Genomic DNA, 16,981 nt, shown 5'->3' on the forward strand with positions numbered 1-16,981 from the left:
CACTGTTATCAAGCAGGATGTTTTGATGTAAATCCTTACATTGTTATCAAGCTGGATGTTTTGATGTAGATCCTTACATTGTTATCAAGCTGGATGTTTTGATGTAGATCCTTACATTGTTATCAAGCTGGATGTTTTGATGTAGATCCTTACACCGTTATCAAGCTGGATGTTTCGATGTAGATCCTTACACCGTTATCAAGCAGGATGTTTCGATGTAGATCCTTATGTACATTGTTATCAAGTTTGACGTTTTGATGTAGATCCTTACATTGTTATCAAGCTTGACGTTTTGATGTAGATCCTTACATTGTTATCAAGCTGGATGTTTTGATGTAGATCCTTACATTGTTATCAAGCTGGATGTTTTGATGTAGATCCTTACATTGTTATCAAGCAGGACGTTTCGATGTAGATCCTTACATTGTTATCAAGCTGGATGTTTTGATGTAGATCCTTACATTGTTATCAAGCTGGATGTTTTGATGTAGATCCTTACATTGTTATCAAGCTCCACCTAGCAATTGAAGTTGTTATACATAAAGTTGTACATTTTCTTACTCACCAACTTCTAGAATGCCAATTAAACAGTTAATAGGCTCCTGGCTCCTCCTTATTAAGAAAATATATGGTGTGTCTTGAAGCAGCTGTCGAAACATTATTCTGTTATATTCCAACTATATCTTGTTACTACAAATTTTGGATGCAACTCCAAGATTCCGGATGGACAGTCTAAAAACACAACAACAGTTTACTGTTCAACATTTTATTTATTTGTATAATAAATGTTGATGTAACACCTACCCTACACCCCTCCAAACCAACATGGTACAATCCTTAACATATGACAGGTGATACCATACTTGATCATGGGGGGTGAGGTTGTGAACACAATGTTGTTATACCAAGATGGCATTCACAAATAGACACATTCTGTCAACAACAAAGTATTGTTGAAATTCATGAAAACAAAGTGCTTTGTCAGCATAAACCTTGCCAGGGCTTCTCTCCAAATTGAAATACACACCAACGATCAAGTCCTTTTCTGTCACTTTACAGAACAGCAGTAGTTCATATTATAGAAGTATGCACATGCATCAAGTAGTTCCGACCTTGCACAAATGACAAAAACACATGCAGATAAAGAAAGAACATAAAATCCTGTTTGTGACATGTTTAGCAAGAAAACAGATTTACCCTGAAAATATTCATGTTGAGGGGAAAATGTTTCTTTTTAAAAAATAAGAAAAAGAAGACTAGACAACATGCATCTTACACCATGCTCCATATAACTACACCAAAACCTCCTTCAAGCACAAGTTTATTTCTCAGTTTAGGGATTTGAGCTATCAGAGACAAAAACTGTTCTCAGAAAAATATAATAAAATAGCTTTTACATATTTTTATTCAATTTAGACTGAATAATAAAAAAGGATACCACTACAAACATACAAACTTAAAGTAACTACTTTTTAAATATTATTTGATCAAATGCATTATCCCAAACCTCTAATACTGCCAGATTTGACAAAATTTGGATTATGAATAAGCTGACTCGAAACAATTGAAATGTGAAAACATAAGTTAAATGAAAAGCAGAAATAAGTAAAATGTTTCAAAATAAGATTCATTTACAAGTGTTATCAATATCAATAAATAACTTAAAATACTTTAATCGATATCTTTGGAAAACATATCTTTAAAACTCCTGCATTAACAATAAACATATATATCAGACAATACATGTCGCTGTAAACACAGTTACTAAATGTCCTGCACTGTAAACACTATCAACACTTATTTCCCCCCACAAAACTCAAATTTAAAAAAAGCAATATTCAGCTACACACACAAAAATTACTTGTATTCCAACTGACCAAAGCTAAAAACTTATCAAAATCTAGTCTTTCAATAATACCACGTGCAGATGACCACAGAGTACGCTGATCACGGTCGGATTAACGAGATTGGTTAATGAGTGATTTCTGTAATTCATTGCAAATCAGGCGTGTTGGAGTTGAGTGCGACACTGTTGGATTGACGGGTCTAAACAGCACTGATTTAACCGGTTCCCATCTTTTGTGTCAGATAAAGCCGATTGTCAGATTAACAAGTGTCAGATTAACGAGATTTGACTGTAGTTATGTAGGAAATAATCCTTACATTTAACAAGTAGTTTGAACCTAAGTAGAAGCAGGGTTGCAGTCTCAAGAAGAACTAAGTGAACAAGCTTGAAAGCAAAAAATGTCACATCTTGGCTGTCAAATTCGGATTCATTAAGATATGCATGTTATTTATCAGTATATAAAAATAGCAGATATTTCAAAATATGTTTTTATATCACCTTCAATATTGAAATGCACCCATATTGGGAGACAGACTTTACAACACACACATCGGTAAGAAGCACTTAACAGCAGTAACACGACACACTTGGCTGAAACAGTTGCAGATACAGGAAGTATTGGCTTGAACTGAAGTAAAGAAAAACAAACGACAAATAGTCTTACCCTAGTAACCCGGGGCTGTTCCACAAGCGATCTTACATACTTACATAAGGCTAAAAAAATAATAGTCTTGGTTCTCAGGCAACGCACGCATCATCATAAAGTCAGCCGCATGTTTCGTTTTTATTTCCATTTTTAAAAAAATCAAAAAATCCTAATACTTAAATAAATGAGATCCAATTTAACATGCAGTTACTTCCCTTTACATGGCAGCAATAGGAGTTTGTATGCTTGTTGATGTAGGGAGGCCCTTTCCCAGGTTGATGGAACACAACTGTTTGTTTGGTTACATACTAGTTTGAACAAGCAAAAAAAACCCCCAAAAACTCACAGCACTATATTTTCAAAAGCCATTGCCTGAGTACCAATTCTTTCATTTTGAAAGCCTAACTTGCTTTGTAAACAACAAATCATACTATAATACACCATAATAAATAACTAAATTAACCATATCTTCAAGAGAGGAGCTTTTAACATAACAAAAGGTGTTTAAATTTGTACCCCACAAGAAAGTAGCTGACACAATCACGAGCCTGGAGACACCTTAACCACTGGGCTACCCTATCACCCCTTAAAACAGCAGACAAAATAATTAACGGTTGTGTGTAGAATAAAACTCCTAATTGCTGCATGTATTGCACAGTCGTTAAATGCTTGTCTTTTATTCTGTTGTATGTAATGTATCAAATCTTAATTAACTTATTGGATATTACTTGAAAACATAGTTCCACAATGAGTTGATTAGACAGATGTAATTTCATATGTATAATGAAAGCGCAGAAACTCCTCATTCACTTGAACTACAGGAACTCAACATATCAATAAAACATTGTCAATACTTCACAGGTTTCTACACACTGTGTTCCTCCATTATCTGTGAATTCACAGAGTAATATTTATTGTCATATGGCAGTGCATTTTATTGTTGAACAAAGAATGTAACTGTATTACACTGATTCTGTGGAGATGCGGTAGAAGCTAACTGCATTGTATTTACTAGATTAGTTGTCTGGAATGTAGTACTATTTAATGTAAGCAGTTGTGAGGAAGATACTATATATTGATGCTAGTGTGATGTGTAAGATTCCGGAATACCGTGGACTGTGATAGATTGTATAGAAACATGTGGAACATTCTATGTTGTGATGGCATCGTGTGGAAATATCCAGTAGTTAGAGAAACAAGGGGACAAGAGCGTGCCACCCGTATCTCTCACGCATTTCATTACATCACCAGTGTCTTTTTGTATTTGATACTGACCACTGTCATAATAGTATATACTGCCATTGAATATAGTACTACCACTCTATTGTGTACTGCCATTATCATTTCTGTGCAGTAATTTGTGTTGATTTGAAAACCTTGTGAAGTTTGAAAAACATGTGTTGATTGTATACCAGTTGTTGGTTGTTTGATGGTTTCACAATACATTCTTTTATGTACAGATTTCCATTGGCTGATATTGAAGCAATGTGTGGAGTAGATAGCCTCCAGGTCATGGCACGTATTCCACCGCGTGGGGATTCCGGGTTAGAATTTGTCCCCAGCAACCTGTGCTGGTCGTAGTGGTGGCCAAATGTATCGGGTGATCAGGCTCAGTGACTTGGCTGATAGTGTGTCATCATACTCCAACAGCGTGGATTGTTGTTGACAACATCGATCAATGGATTGTCCAGTTCAGACCCGATCATTTACAGATTGCTTTCGTATAGCTGGAATATTGCTGCAAGTGCAGCGATTTTTGGAGTGCGGCGATACACAACAAAACATGCTGCACAAGAGATATTACCAGTATAATCTGGTTGCTCATTGGTGCGAGTCCTCCTAGGTCTCCCTCTCCCAGGAACGAGGTCCTTGTCCAGGTCCTTGTCCAGGTCTGCCCTTAATTCGGTGGTAAAAAGTGACTACCTGTAAAGTGGTGCTATGTATTCACAGGTGATGGAGGAACATACTGTGTACAAACACTTGAAGTATTGACGATGAAACAAAGACAGTGTTGTGTTAAAATCCCAAGAGTAACCATCTGGACACAAAGGCCACGTATTTCAAACTCCTCTGGTTGACGGGAGCTACATAGAGGTTGTCTCTGCATTAGGGTGAGGATCAGGTATGTAAGGACCCTTTCAGGCCCATTGGAAACGTTAAATATTCAGAATGAAAATAATTGCACATGTTCAAATGGTTGACAATTAGACTTTCTTCCATCTTACACTTGTCAGTTCTTTACTTCTGACATCATCAATGAAATAAGAAAGGATAAAATGAGCAAAACGTTGATTCACAAGAAAGTTTGGTTATGAGCAAGAGTGTATACTTACTGAAAACCTCTATACCAGCCTTTTTGGACACATTGTATCATTGTGTGGAAAAAACTGTGCAGTTTTATTCATATGAACACATCTGATAACCTTTAAAATGATTTCTTTGACATTATTTCTCAGTCTTTAAATGACATATTCTGAACCAAAAACGTTAGGGATCAAGAAATATTTTTATATACCGTCCAAATTTGCAGAACCTTGGTCTTCACTACAAAACAAAATCCAAAACATTATTCATGACCCCTAACTACTTTTTTTCAGTAGAGAACAATAGAATACATTTCTCAGCAAAAAGAGCTGCAAGAATGCTGATGCGGCGTTAAACAATTTTGACTCACTCATAACGATGTCTAACAGTTTTGCTCATCTAGAAAGTGATGCAGATTCTGAGGGGCAGACAGACAGTCCTCATTACACCTCATTCTTGACTGGATACAGAAGAAGAAGTTCGCAAGTACCATTTCTGTGTTGTGTAACAAAATTTAAAGCCAGGAAGAAAAAACATGTGGACAGGCATAATTTACATTATTTTCTTTACCAATAAATAACTTTTTGAAACTATTACAATTAATTATAGCACTATGTAACTACACTCTGTATGTATCCAAACTATTTTGTGTCCGTTTCAACTTCACATCCATGATACAATTCCCAATACAATCTTATTCAACCAATCGTGTGTATTCATTATCAGTGTCATAATCATCATAACCATAATTTGATATGATGACAAAGCAATGTCCTGCACCTCCCAAATGAAGTACAGCACTTCGGCAATACTTCAATATTACTATTTCAAGTCTACAACATTGTTGCACCGAGAAGTCTCAACAGATATGTCCTGGTGGTTGTCATGGTGATGGCAGTGATGAGTATGATTGACAGGTGTCATCTAGATACGAGACAGCTGATGGAGAAGGTTGGAGGGGAGGATGGCTTCGAGTTTCTCCAGGACGTAACTCAAGGGCAGATACATCCAACTCAGCATCTGAAACAGCATCGCGTACATCAGTAAACAACATCTTCCGTAAATAGTTATCACATCAAACATCAACACAACTACAATAGGAATTTCCCAGGTTCCATATTGTGAGGAGTGTCGTTTAAAGTTGCTTCAAGTTATATTTCGTGAGCTCTACGTGAGAGGAAAGTTAATTACCATATTCGACGTAATAAGCGCCCAGGGTGCTCTCAAAATTAGAAATATGGGGCTCTTATTAGAATATTATTTCCGTGAAAAAAAGAGAGTTGAAAGATAAATTTCGTGGTTTATGCTGACAGCCTGAAGTGTTTATGTGCGACAGATATATTTTTGCAGAATTTAATTGCCCATAATTAAGGGTGTATATAACACACGAGTGCGTATTATACACAAATAAATAAGTCCTTTGTACATTGATCAATCGGAAGGGATGCAAATTGGGCTTCTCCACTAGCCAATATATCAGCAAATATCGCCGTGGGCGCTTATTACGTCGAATACGGTAGGTCTGAGGCATTTACCACTTTGGTGACCTCAGCCAGTACTGGTGTGGTGCTGACAAACCAACAAACATAATCAGGGCAAATAGAAGCTTTGAACCACGGTGATAGCTTTCTGGCACTACAAAGGACACAACCGTGGTGCAAAGGACAACTAGAAAATATTTCTAAAGACAACTACCTTTCCTGTTCCAATTTGATAAATACAGCCAGAAAGGACCTCCCATCTTGTCATTATAATAAAGATTCTTAAACAAGGTCACATGAAATTCAAAACAAACGTACAAAACGCTTATTGGAGAAAGATGCTTTGTACGTCAAATACAGAAATAACTTTGCAAACAGAAGTTGTCCATCCCAGTGTCAATTTTAGAGCAAGGGTGAGTATGTGAATTTTGTCAATGAACAATATTCCAACTAAAGCATGGATGCCAATAAATATCTGTATAAGGAGCACTGGTCTCATTCAACAAAGCAATCTCAGCACAAACACTCCTATACTTCAACAAGGGATACAATAATGATAGCACTAGAATCACTTGTAGAATAAAACCCTTAACTGCCCTGTGGATCTGACGTGTGATAATAAACATAATTTACAACAAAACTTATGATAACAATATTTACATGTCTACCACAAACAAGCATGAAATACTCATATCCCCTGCTAATACCACTATTTTCAGTCTAAATCAAAGTCGTTGCCATTGAAACTCGAACAATAATTTTTTTAAAAATTCCAAACTATCAAAACGCACCAGTTCACCAAAAGACTTTTCTATGTGCAAGTTTGGTTAAGATATCTCTCATGGTTTTTGAGTTCTGCTCCGGAAATGAAACCTGATGGATAGACAGAAGGACAGCACCCATTCCAATATCCCCATTCCACTTTGTAGCGGGGGATAAAGCGCCTGTCATACATTCAGTACAAGTTCTGATTCAAATAAACGTCTTCAATAAGCTTAGACAAAGTGTAGTATGTCTTGTTTTTAAGAGCTGAGATGGGTAACTCGGTACCCGGGTCGGGTGGGTACAGAGTAGGACCTGGGTACCCATAGGACAACCCAGACCCGTGGTTAGTCACGTGATATATTGTTTAATGACTAAAATTATCTGGAACTCTATGGTTACACTACAAGTCATTAATGTTCGCTTTTCTTTCTGACTATGCACCCATTCCTTCTGATTTTTCGTATGGTTGAATAAAGATATAACTTAAGTCAACTTCAGTGTATGCATGGCCAGATTGCTTAATACATGTATCTGAATATGTTTTGCCAGGTCTATGCTAAAAAAGTTCCCAATCGGACATTTTGAGACATCTCCTGAGACCTACAGTGGGTACTCGGGTAGGGTAGGGTAATAGGGGGGCGGGTACCCGGGTAGTAAATCTGGACTCGTCCCAGCCCTACTTGTTGTGTGTCAAGAGTGACGCAGGATTTATCCAGGATTCAAAAAGTATCTTAACATTGAATTCAATGCAATGAATTGGTCAAGTTTTCAGTGAACTACAGTCACCTCACCAAGCCATCACATTAATCATAAATATTAACATTAATGGAGAATTGTTTTACATTAGCTACCGACTTGAGTCTGAATATCTGCCTCTGAGCAGGTCAAGGTAAAATCATGGTGAAAATCTTACCGTTCTGACAACAACGCCCATGGGTTCTGGGTACTGATGTGTTAACAGCGCCAGCAGTGCAGTAAAGGAACACAGACCAGCAGTGAACAAGATGAAGAAAGGCAGCTCTTTCTTGGGGTAAACTGACACCTCGTGAAAAGCTGTGGACAGAGAAATAACGTCACATCCAATGCTGAATTTCATGTCAGGATGAGTGAGTGAATTGGATTTAATGCCACTTTGATTCTGTTTTTATTTGTCTGTTGTTTGACGCCACATTCAGCAATGTTCAAAAATCGAGTCTGGACCAGACAATCCAGTGATTGACATCATAAGCATGGATCCATGCAGTTGGGATACGATGACATGCATCAACCAAGTCAGCGAGCCTGACCACCCGATCCCTTAAGTCGCCTCTTACGACAAGCATGGGTTGCTGAAGACCAATTCTAACCCAGATCTTCACGTGTCTAACACTGCTTTGAATAGTATTCGAGTTATATCATTAGGGGTCAGCTTAAGTTTGGAGGAAAAACCGAAGTGATGCAGGTCTCAGATGTTAACCATTTTGGTGCAACTCACAAGGATGGGTATGGTGCCGATAAACCCAGAAACATAATCTGGCAAACCAGAATTTGAACCTACGTTCATAGGTTTCCGACATACCCAAGGGACACAACTCTGCACACCTGATTGCAGCAAATTAGATGACTGGACCATCCATTCCCCCAAATCATGATGGAAAAGAATACACCGACTGAAAAAACCAGCTGAAACCTCTGGTCCAATGGGTGTTCTTCATTTGGGACATACGCAGTACAATTTACAATACAGCAATGCTCTTTATACAATACAACAGCAATGCATGGGCTGCAGGTACCTCACCAAATTTTCTGGCGATGTTTTCAAAAAGAAATTATAATATATTTCAAATTCATCATATTTACAGAATTTGGTTTAAAAATAGGCAATGATTTCACCCCAATCCTAATGGTTGGGATCTCAGCCCTGCCCCGCCCCGCCCCGCCCCGCCCCGCCCCACCCCGTCCCCAAGGCCCAATGTGTCTACTCACAAGGCAGCAGTTCTCTGTCAGCACTTTCTGTACATGTGGGGTAGGGGTAAAACAGGTGCCCCTTCTCTAGTGGGTAGGGAATCATTCGGAATGCTGCAATACATAAGAGCAAATATATACAAATATTTTCAACATTGCAATACATGATTACAATTTTTGTAACAAAGGACAAGGTATGATACATCAATATTTTTGCCAATGGGAAACTATAAACAAGAAAGTTTGAAATATTGGAATGAAACTCATAAATCATGTTCAAGAGTGAGTTAAACACCACTTTGATGAGTATTTCAGACAAATCACAGCATGGCAGTGTGTGGGAGGAAAGCCCAAAGTGATGCAGGACCCATGAGGAAGGTGATGATTCTGACAAATATGACCAACTATGAGATAAGGGACGTTATGGGTGAAAAAAATCACATTTTGACTTCACATTATATTTTAAAACTACAGTATCTTTGTAACACAGAAACACACAGGCTTCAATTCTTATGTATTACAGAGATACTTGTCAGCAAACAGTTGGACCAATTTTCTGCAAACTCCCATTTTCAGATTCGAAATAATAACTGTTGGAATAATTTAGATATAGTGATTGATTAATCAAAAAAGACATGTAGGCTAAAATATTTTGAAAAAATGGTATTATTACATTACGACATGAGAAAAATAAGACATTTGTGTACCATCTGCATACAGTAAACTAAGGTTATAACGAACTCAAAGGGACCACTTATTTTAGTTTGTAATAACCGTAGTTCGTTATAAGTATATATACAACATATATACAACAAATGTCCGGGACTAAAAAATAAGTTGTTATATCGGTCGGTTTGTTATAAGTGTGTTTGTTATAAACATAGCTTACTGTAGCTCTACATGGCCATTTTTGCGGAAGCAGGTTGACGTCAAACGTTTTTTTATATGACATCACAACACAATTGTCTCAAAGCACCCACAAGGTCCCATTTCTCCTAGGGTCGCAAACAATGAAACATAATCACAGTGAATCTAGGAATGGAAACAACATTCATCAGTTTCTGGCTCCTGAGGGATGCTTCACTTGAGCAGCAAGGAATACTTACTGCCCTCCCACGTACAGTGGAGAAGATTCAGCGCACCCTCTACCCTCTTCCAATGCTGGAGGTGGAAAAATGCATACGCTAGAGCTTCGCTGTCCCCTCGCTTCAGTATATGTTCCGGGGGGAGCACCAGGCTCTTCATTTCTAATAAGTACTGAAACAAATGTGTCATGCATCTCTTTATCTCTTGTAACAATTTATCCAATGTGAACATCAATGTTTTTACAAATGTAATATTTGAGATAAAACTTTCTTAGTAAAGTTCAGATTCTCGTACTTTTGGGGGCTTGAGTCCCGTCCGGGATTAGGTGTCTGACTCTGGCGGGATTCAACCCCCCAAAAGTATAGAATCTATACTTTACTAAGAAAGTGTTATCCCAAATATAACATTTGTTACATTTGACTACTTTCTAAATGGCATTGTGTGTTCATCAATGTTGTTGTTCTCCCTATCATTTCTTCTTCCTCACTAATAATCAAGTGGTTTTGTTAACAAAAAATAATGTTCCACAGGCAGGTGATTCATCAGTAACTCTGCAGTAAGTTTTGTTTGTTTCTTTGTTTGTTGTTGAACGCCACACTCAGCAATATTCCAGCTATGACAGCGGTCTGTGAATAATAGAGTCTGGGCCAGACAGTCCAATGATTGACATCATGAGAATTGAAATACGCAACTGGGATATGATGACATGCATCAACCAAGTCAGCAAGCCTGACCACCCAATCCCATTAGTCGCCTCTTTCGACAAGCATGGGTTGCTGAAGACTAATTCTACCCTGGATCTTCACGGGACTCGATATCATGAGCAGTAATCATAACTCGAAAAGGTAACAACTATCAGTAAAGTAAAACTTGGAGCTGGTTTAGTTTGCTGGACTCATTAATCAGCACTATCAACAACTCAGCAACACTCAGCAGCCAACTAATACCCATTTACCTCTGTTCTTACATGAGGGAAAAGGTACTAGGGATCTTCCGAGGATGACTCATGAACTTCACTTTAAGGACACAGAGGAATATATCCAGATAAAGAAGGGACGTAACTCCATCAACCTTGACAGTCATTGGATTGCAGGCAATGGTGTTATTGTCAAGGGACACAACTCTTGTAAGGCTAGCACTATTTACCTTAGGAACATGTGGATTGAACTCTACTGCCCTGTGTATAGCTTCCACTGCTGTCATCTCGGCTGTGCTGAGACCTCGTTTAGAGGCTATATCAGGGGAAAATCTGGAACAACATAGTGGAGGTTGTGGCGAGATGGACAAACAGATTAATGTAATCATGTATTCATCCCAATACACAATTCTGTGTCCCAAAATAATTCAGGTGTACAGCATACTGGCTTCAAACTCAAAACTATTAACAATCCCTGGGTATCCATCAATACATTGTACAGAAGTTTGCCATGATAACATTTTAACTTTTTCTAGTAAATCTGGTCAATAATATGGTCTCTAGGTTCTATTTTGTTCCTTTCCTGTTTCACCCAACTCAGCAATATTCTTTCTATGTGACCGCAGTCTGTAAATAATCAAATCTGGACAAGACAATCCAGTGATTGATATTGTGAGCAACATCCCACACACGATGACACACAGGTAACCATGTCATTGAGTCGGACCACACGATCCATTTGGTTGCTTCTTAAAGGGGCACTGATCTAACGGACTGGTTGTTGCCTTTGTTATTGTTTTTCCCCCGTGAGTACCCGGATGATACGCAACGCAACTGAGCGTGACCAGAGACTGGGGTACCGTCTGCAAGGACAGCTAAATAAACTTGGAGGCTGGAGGCAATATTTGTTTTACGCATTTTTGAACACTGATTGGTTAACTGTGATCTATAAAGATTTCGACAAAGGGCGCATGTTAATTCATTTCTTCAGCCTAAACAAACAGACAAAAAGAACAAGGGAGCTCATCGGATGTCGTCATTTGGAAATACCCCAGATGGTTATAGTTTAATACTAAAAACAGTATCCATGCAGTGAAAGCATTTTCGGATTTCGGCTTGCGTCGATAATACGATTACTACTCCCTTGTTGTCATCCACGTTTTCTCGTATAACCCTACACTTATGTATTTGTCGTCATTCACTTGATGCTCAGTTAATGAATGGTAGCACCACTTATATTACCTGACAAAGGTTCCCATTTGGCATTTATTGTGTCTGGGGTAATTATTCAATCTAAATCCAGGTTTGAAGTGAGGTGAAATGTGTGTTATGTAATATGCACGTGGCAGCCCAGCAAGAGATGAATGATCAGTTGATTTACTTTTTTTGTAAATGAACGGATCGTTCCTAGTCATCAAAGGATTAACAGAAAATACGTTGATTGATTAATCACTGTTATCTTGCACAGTGGATATGTCAAGAGTGAGTGTTTACATGTCTAGGTTTACTAAAACAAAGGGAATACACTCATATCATGGCGCGAAGTGCCGATGTAAAAACAACATACTTTGTTCAAAGGGTTAACTGATAATACGTTGATTGATTGATCATTGTTATCTATCACTCAATGGATTTTTTAGGAACCGTGGACGCTATGAAAATAGTTGTCACGTGGGCTTTCTCAGCCGACCATTGAGACTTGACACCTATGTAAAACACCTGAAACAATCCAAGCGATCAGTTGAGAAACGAACACGGGTTATAATATCCCGAAACGATATACGGTATATCTTTTAAAATATTTGATTGTTACTGAGACACGTGACATCGAATAAGTTTCTTTGTACAGCTGCAGACGAGTGGGATATTGTTCCTTTGTGTGGATATTCACGGATACATTCCTCGAACAAGGAAGCTGCCTAAAACTTATACACATAAATTTGGTAGGTTGTAATTATGATATCTGCATTTTGTTTTCCTTCATTTGAACCGATTCGTTCTTGTTTCTCTACGTCTTGGTTGGGAAATTCTTCAATGCGCGATAGACGTTGTCTTCACAGGTCTTTTCCTTTGTAAGCGTGTATATATTACCGTCAATTTGTAAAATGTGATTCTCTCAGGCAATTTATAAAATGTGTAAATATTTCAGTCATTTTGACCAAACAATCTGTCCAGATTGATCAAGACGATCAAAAGGGCCTACAAACATCACAACAGATTATTATGTAGGATTAAAAGCCAAACAACTTAGAAATGTACTTTTCAACGTTACATTTTCAGTCTCTTGGTGATGACATTAAACATCAAAATGTTTAGAATTCGTTGTCATAATAATACAGATGGAAATGTTTTTCAGTCACTTTGTAAAATAACTGAATATTTAGACGTTTAATAAATTTGTTACACATTTGACAGTAAAAAAATATACACACTTTAAAAAAAGCATATGCTCAGGTGAAATATATACTTTGTGTTGCAAGTCAAAATAGTGTAAACGAAAATCGCAAAATTACCAAGCAAGTGACTTATCAAAACTTCGTCACCATTACCGATGCTACTCACAAAGATACCTACATTTCCTTATTATCTCGAAAACTGTATTTCATTTTGTTGATCAATGTGACCACACGCCCTTATTACTACCCATAAAAGTGACAAATGCGCTTACGAATGGCGCAGCAGAGGTCGCGAACTAGTCTAGATTTCTGCTATACATCCGGGTATTCACTGGGAAAAAACAATAACAAAGGCAACAACCAGTCCCGGGGAATTGCGTTAGGTACGTGCCCCTTTAAGACCAGAATACGTTGCTGGGGACAAAATCTAAACCCGTTGCTGGGGTCAAAATCTAAACCCGTTGCTGGGGACAATATCTAAACCCGTTGCAGGGGACAAAATCTAAACCAGAATCACCACAGAGTTAAGGACTCAATTGGGTGGGTACCCATACTTTCAAGTTAGTTCACTTGCAGGGATATTGGGAAAGAAATCATAAACCTGAATTCAGACAACTTTAATTCCAACTTTTGGCATAGACCTGGGGCCAAATATCAACCTCTGAGGATCCCCTGACAAATCCCTTAGTACCCATCAATAGATAGTACAGAAGTCTGCCACATAATATTTCTTGTATTTGTTTGTTTGTTTGTTGTTTAACGCCGCACTCAGCAATATTCCATCTATATGACAGCGGTCTGTAAATAATCGAGTCTGGACCAGACAATCCAGTGATTGACATCATGAGCATTGATCTACGTAATTGGGATCAATGACAATTATTAACCAAGTCAGCGAGCCTGACCACCCGATCCCGTTAGTCGCCTCTTACGACAAGCATGGTTGCCTTTTACGATAAGCATGGGTTGCTGAAGACCTATTCTACCCCAGATCCTCACGGGTCGCTTTTGTTTTGTAAGATAATTTGCTGTGAGTGCATCAAGCAGGGATGAGTGTGACACTTGCTACGTACTTATCTGCTACAGCTCTTGCTTTAAGTAAGGCTGCTGTGTAACATATAGTAGCTGACTTTGGGAGGCTGATATCTGAAACAACAACAAATGTAGTGGGTGAGTGAGTATGCTTCAACGCCACTTTCAGCATTAGTCCAGTGAAGGGCTTCATTATACTAGGGGTGTCACGATACATAAATCACGATATACATATTGACGTCAAATCTCATGGAAATGTCTTGACAATAAATACTTCAGAGCAGGTTCAAAAGGAAAAGCTAGCATTCGTTGTGGCTAATTTGAGTAGAGAACTTCAAATGCTAATTACAACACATTTTGCGATATCTGACTGGCAAAAACAACTACAAAAACAAGCAGTAAGTAATATATATCAGCAAGTGTATCGGCTTGTATGGATACAGAAAAAAACGTATTGTGTATCGTCACATGAAAATTCACGATGCACCGCTGCACCGATGTTTTGTTTCACCCCTATATTGCACCCATTTGGGGAATTGAGCCTGAGCATTCGGCGTGAAGAGTGACTGCTTTAACCACTAGGTTACCTCACCGCTCCTACACAGAAGGTGCTCGGTCAGCAAGGTGGTCCGGTTAACAACAGCATAACAGCAGCTCTATTAGGTTCTCGTGGATGTAGAAGCTAACACCACACAGCTACAACTCACCATCATATCTGGCCAGCACTGCCTGAACATCGGCGTATGCCTGGAGCTCTAACAGCAGCTCTATTAGGTTCTCATGGATGTAGAATCTATCCACACAGCCACAACTCACCATCATATCTGGCCAGCACTGCCTGAACATCGGCGTACGCCTGGAGCTCTAACAGCAGCTCTATTAGGTTCTCGTGGATGTTGAAGTTCATCAAAGGGAACTCCTTCATAAGCTGTAGAGGAAACAAAGAGAGGACAAATGTGTTAAGGGCAGAAAAACATGTTTCTCATGCCACACCAATTTACTCATTTTGTACTGAATAACATCAGATGCTACTTTTGGAGAAGGCAAGATTTGGATGCTACTTCTGGAGAAGGCAAGATTTGGATATTTTATCAACATGGATTGGCGCATCTCATCCTGAAATTTCTCCTCTCTTTATGACGAGAGATCCTTTTGTACTCCTCCCCCCTCTCCCACACCCCCAGCAAGGCATTTTATATAAAAAAAATACACATAAAAACAGGAAGTCATTACAATGTACAAATATTTTTGTCATCTATCATATTTGCTGAACAAATCACAAAAGCTGACAAGTGGCCTGGTTTTCCAATCATTACAAAATTGAAATAAAAATTGAGACATGATATATCAAGGACACAAGATCTCGAAAACATGTCCGAACCAACAAAACAGCTAGTGCAACTACTTACATCTCTCATCATTTTGACTGCTTCTCTAGTCCGCCCAAGTTTGCGGGCACACATTGCTAGCCTCCTCTTTATATAGACCAATACATTGGTATCTCGCCCTGCAACAGACAGAAGAAGACACATATAGAGGAGAAAGAATATTCTTACTGCCTCAGGAACATCACATAGCTGGACGCCATACACACTCTCCCATATCACTGTTTAAAATTATGCATTGAACTCAAGGGGTCCTTGTCATATCTCTTAATTTAATAGTAAAGATCAACCAGGTTTTTCTCACTAATGAAAAAAAGACCATAATTATGGAGCATGACAAATGTAACACGATGTCATAATGTCTGACTTTCAATGTAATATCTGACTCATGAAGTTAAAACAATGTCTGACACAAAATGCAACAATGTCAGACAAATAAATGCAACAATGTCTGACATAATACAACAATGTCTGACAAATAATGCAACATGTCTTACAAATAATGCAACAATGTCTGACAAATATTGCAAAAAGTCTTGTCTGACACATAATGCAACAATCCTTGACAAAATAATGCAAAAAGTCTGACAATTAATGCAACAATGCCTGACAAATATTGCAAAAAGTGACAATTAATGCAACAATGTTTGACACATAATCCAACAATGCCTAACAAATAATGCAACAAAGTCTGATAAACAATGCAACATGTCTGAATAATGCAACAATGTCTGACACATAATGCAACAATGTCTGACACATAATGCAACAATGTCTGACATATCATGCAACAATGTCTGACAACACAATGCAACAATGTCTGACACATAATGCAACAATGTCTGACATATCATGCAACAATGTCTGACAACACAATGCAACAATGTCTGACACATAATGCAACATGTCTGACACACAATGCAACATGTCTCACATATAATGCAACAATGTCTGACACATAATGCAACATGTCTGACAAATAATGCAACATGTCTGACAAATAATGCAACATGTCTGACACATATAATGCAACATGTCTGACACATAATGCAACATGTCTGACACACAATGCAACAATGTCTCACGCATAATGCAACAATGTCTGACACAATGCAACAATGTCTCACATATAATGCAACAATGTCTGACACATAATGCAACAATGTCTGACACATAATGC

The 16,981-nt window shown here is 38.2% G+C and overlaps 1 protein-coding gene across 3 annotated transcripts in view; it reads right to left on the reverse strand.

The window, feature by feature from the left end:
* Nucleotides 1–750: 750 nt before the first annotated feature.
* Nucleotides 751–16,981, reverse strand: part of LOC124136039 (suppressor of tumorigenicity 7 protein homolog) — a 74,599-nt gene continuing 58,368 nt past the window's right edge. For all 3 annotated transcript variants that reach the window (XM_046501794.2, XM_046501797.2, XM_046501796.2), the window contains exons 8-15: nt 15,826–15,923; nt 15,233–15,344; nt 14,458–14,530; nt 11,219–11,321; nt 10,093–10,243; nt 9,008–9,100; nt 7,956–8,095; nt 751–5,816 (exon numbers count right to left, since the gene is read on the reverse strand). In XM_046501794.2, the coding sequence (XP_046357750.1) occupies nt 5,721–5,816; nt 7,956–8,095; nt 9,008–9,100; nt 10,093–10,243; nt 11,219–11,321; nt 14,458–14,530; nt 15,233–15,344; nt 15,826–15,923 (866 nt within the window). In that variant the 3' untranslated portion in view covers nt 751–5,720. The remainder of the gene's footprint in view (nt 5,817–7,955; nt 8,096–9,007; nt 9,101–10,092; nt 10,244–11,218; nt 11,322–14,457; nt 14,531–15,232; nt 15,345–15,825; nt 15,924–16,981) is intronic.

This window comes from Haliotis rufescens, unplaced genomic scaffold, assembly GCF_023055435.1.
Source record: "Haliotis rufescens isolate VD_foot unplaced genomic scaffold, xgHalRufe1.0.p SCAF_44, whole genome shotgun sequence".
Taxonomy (NCBI): Eukaryota; Metazoa; Mollusca; class Gastropoda; order Lepetellida; family Haliotidae; genus Haliotis; species Haliotis rufescens.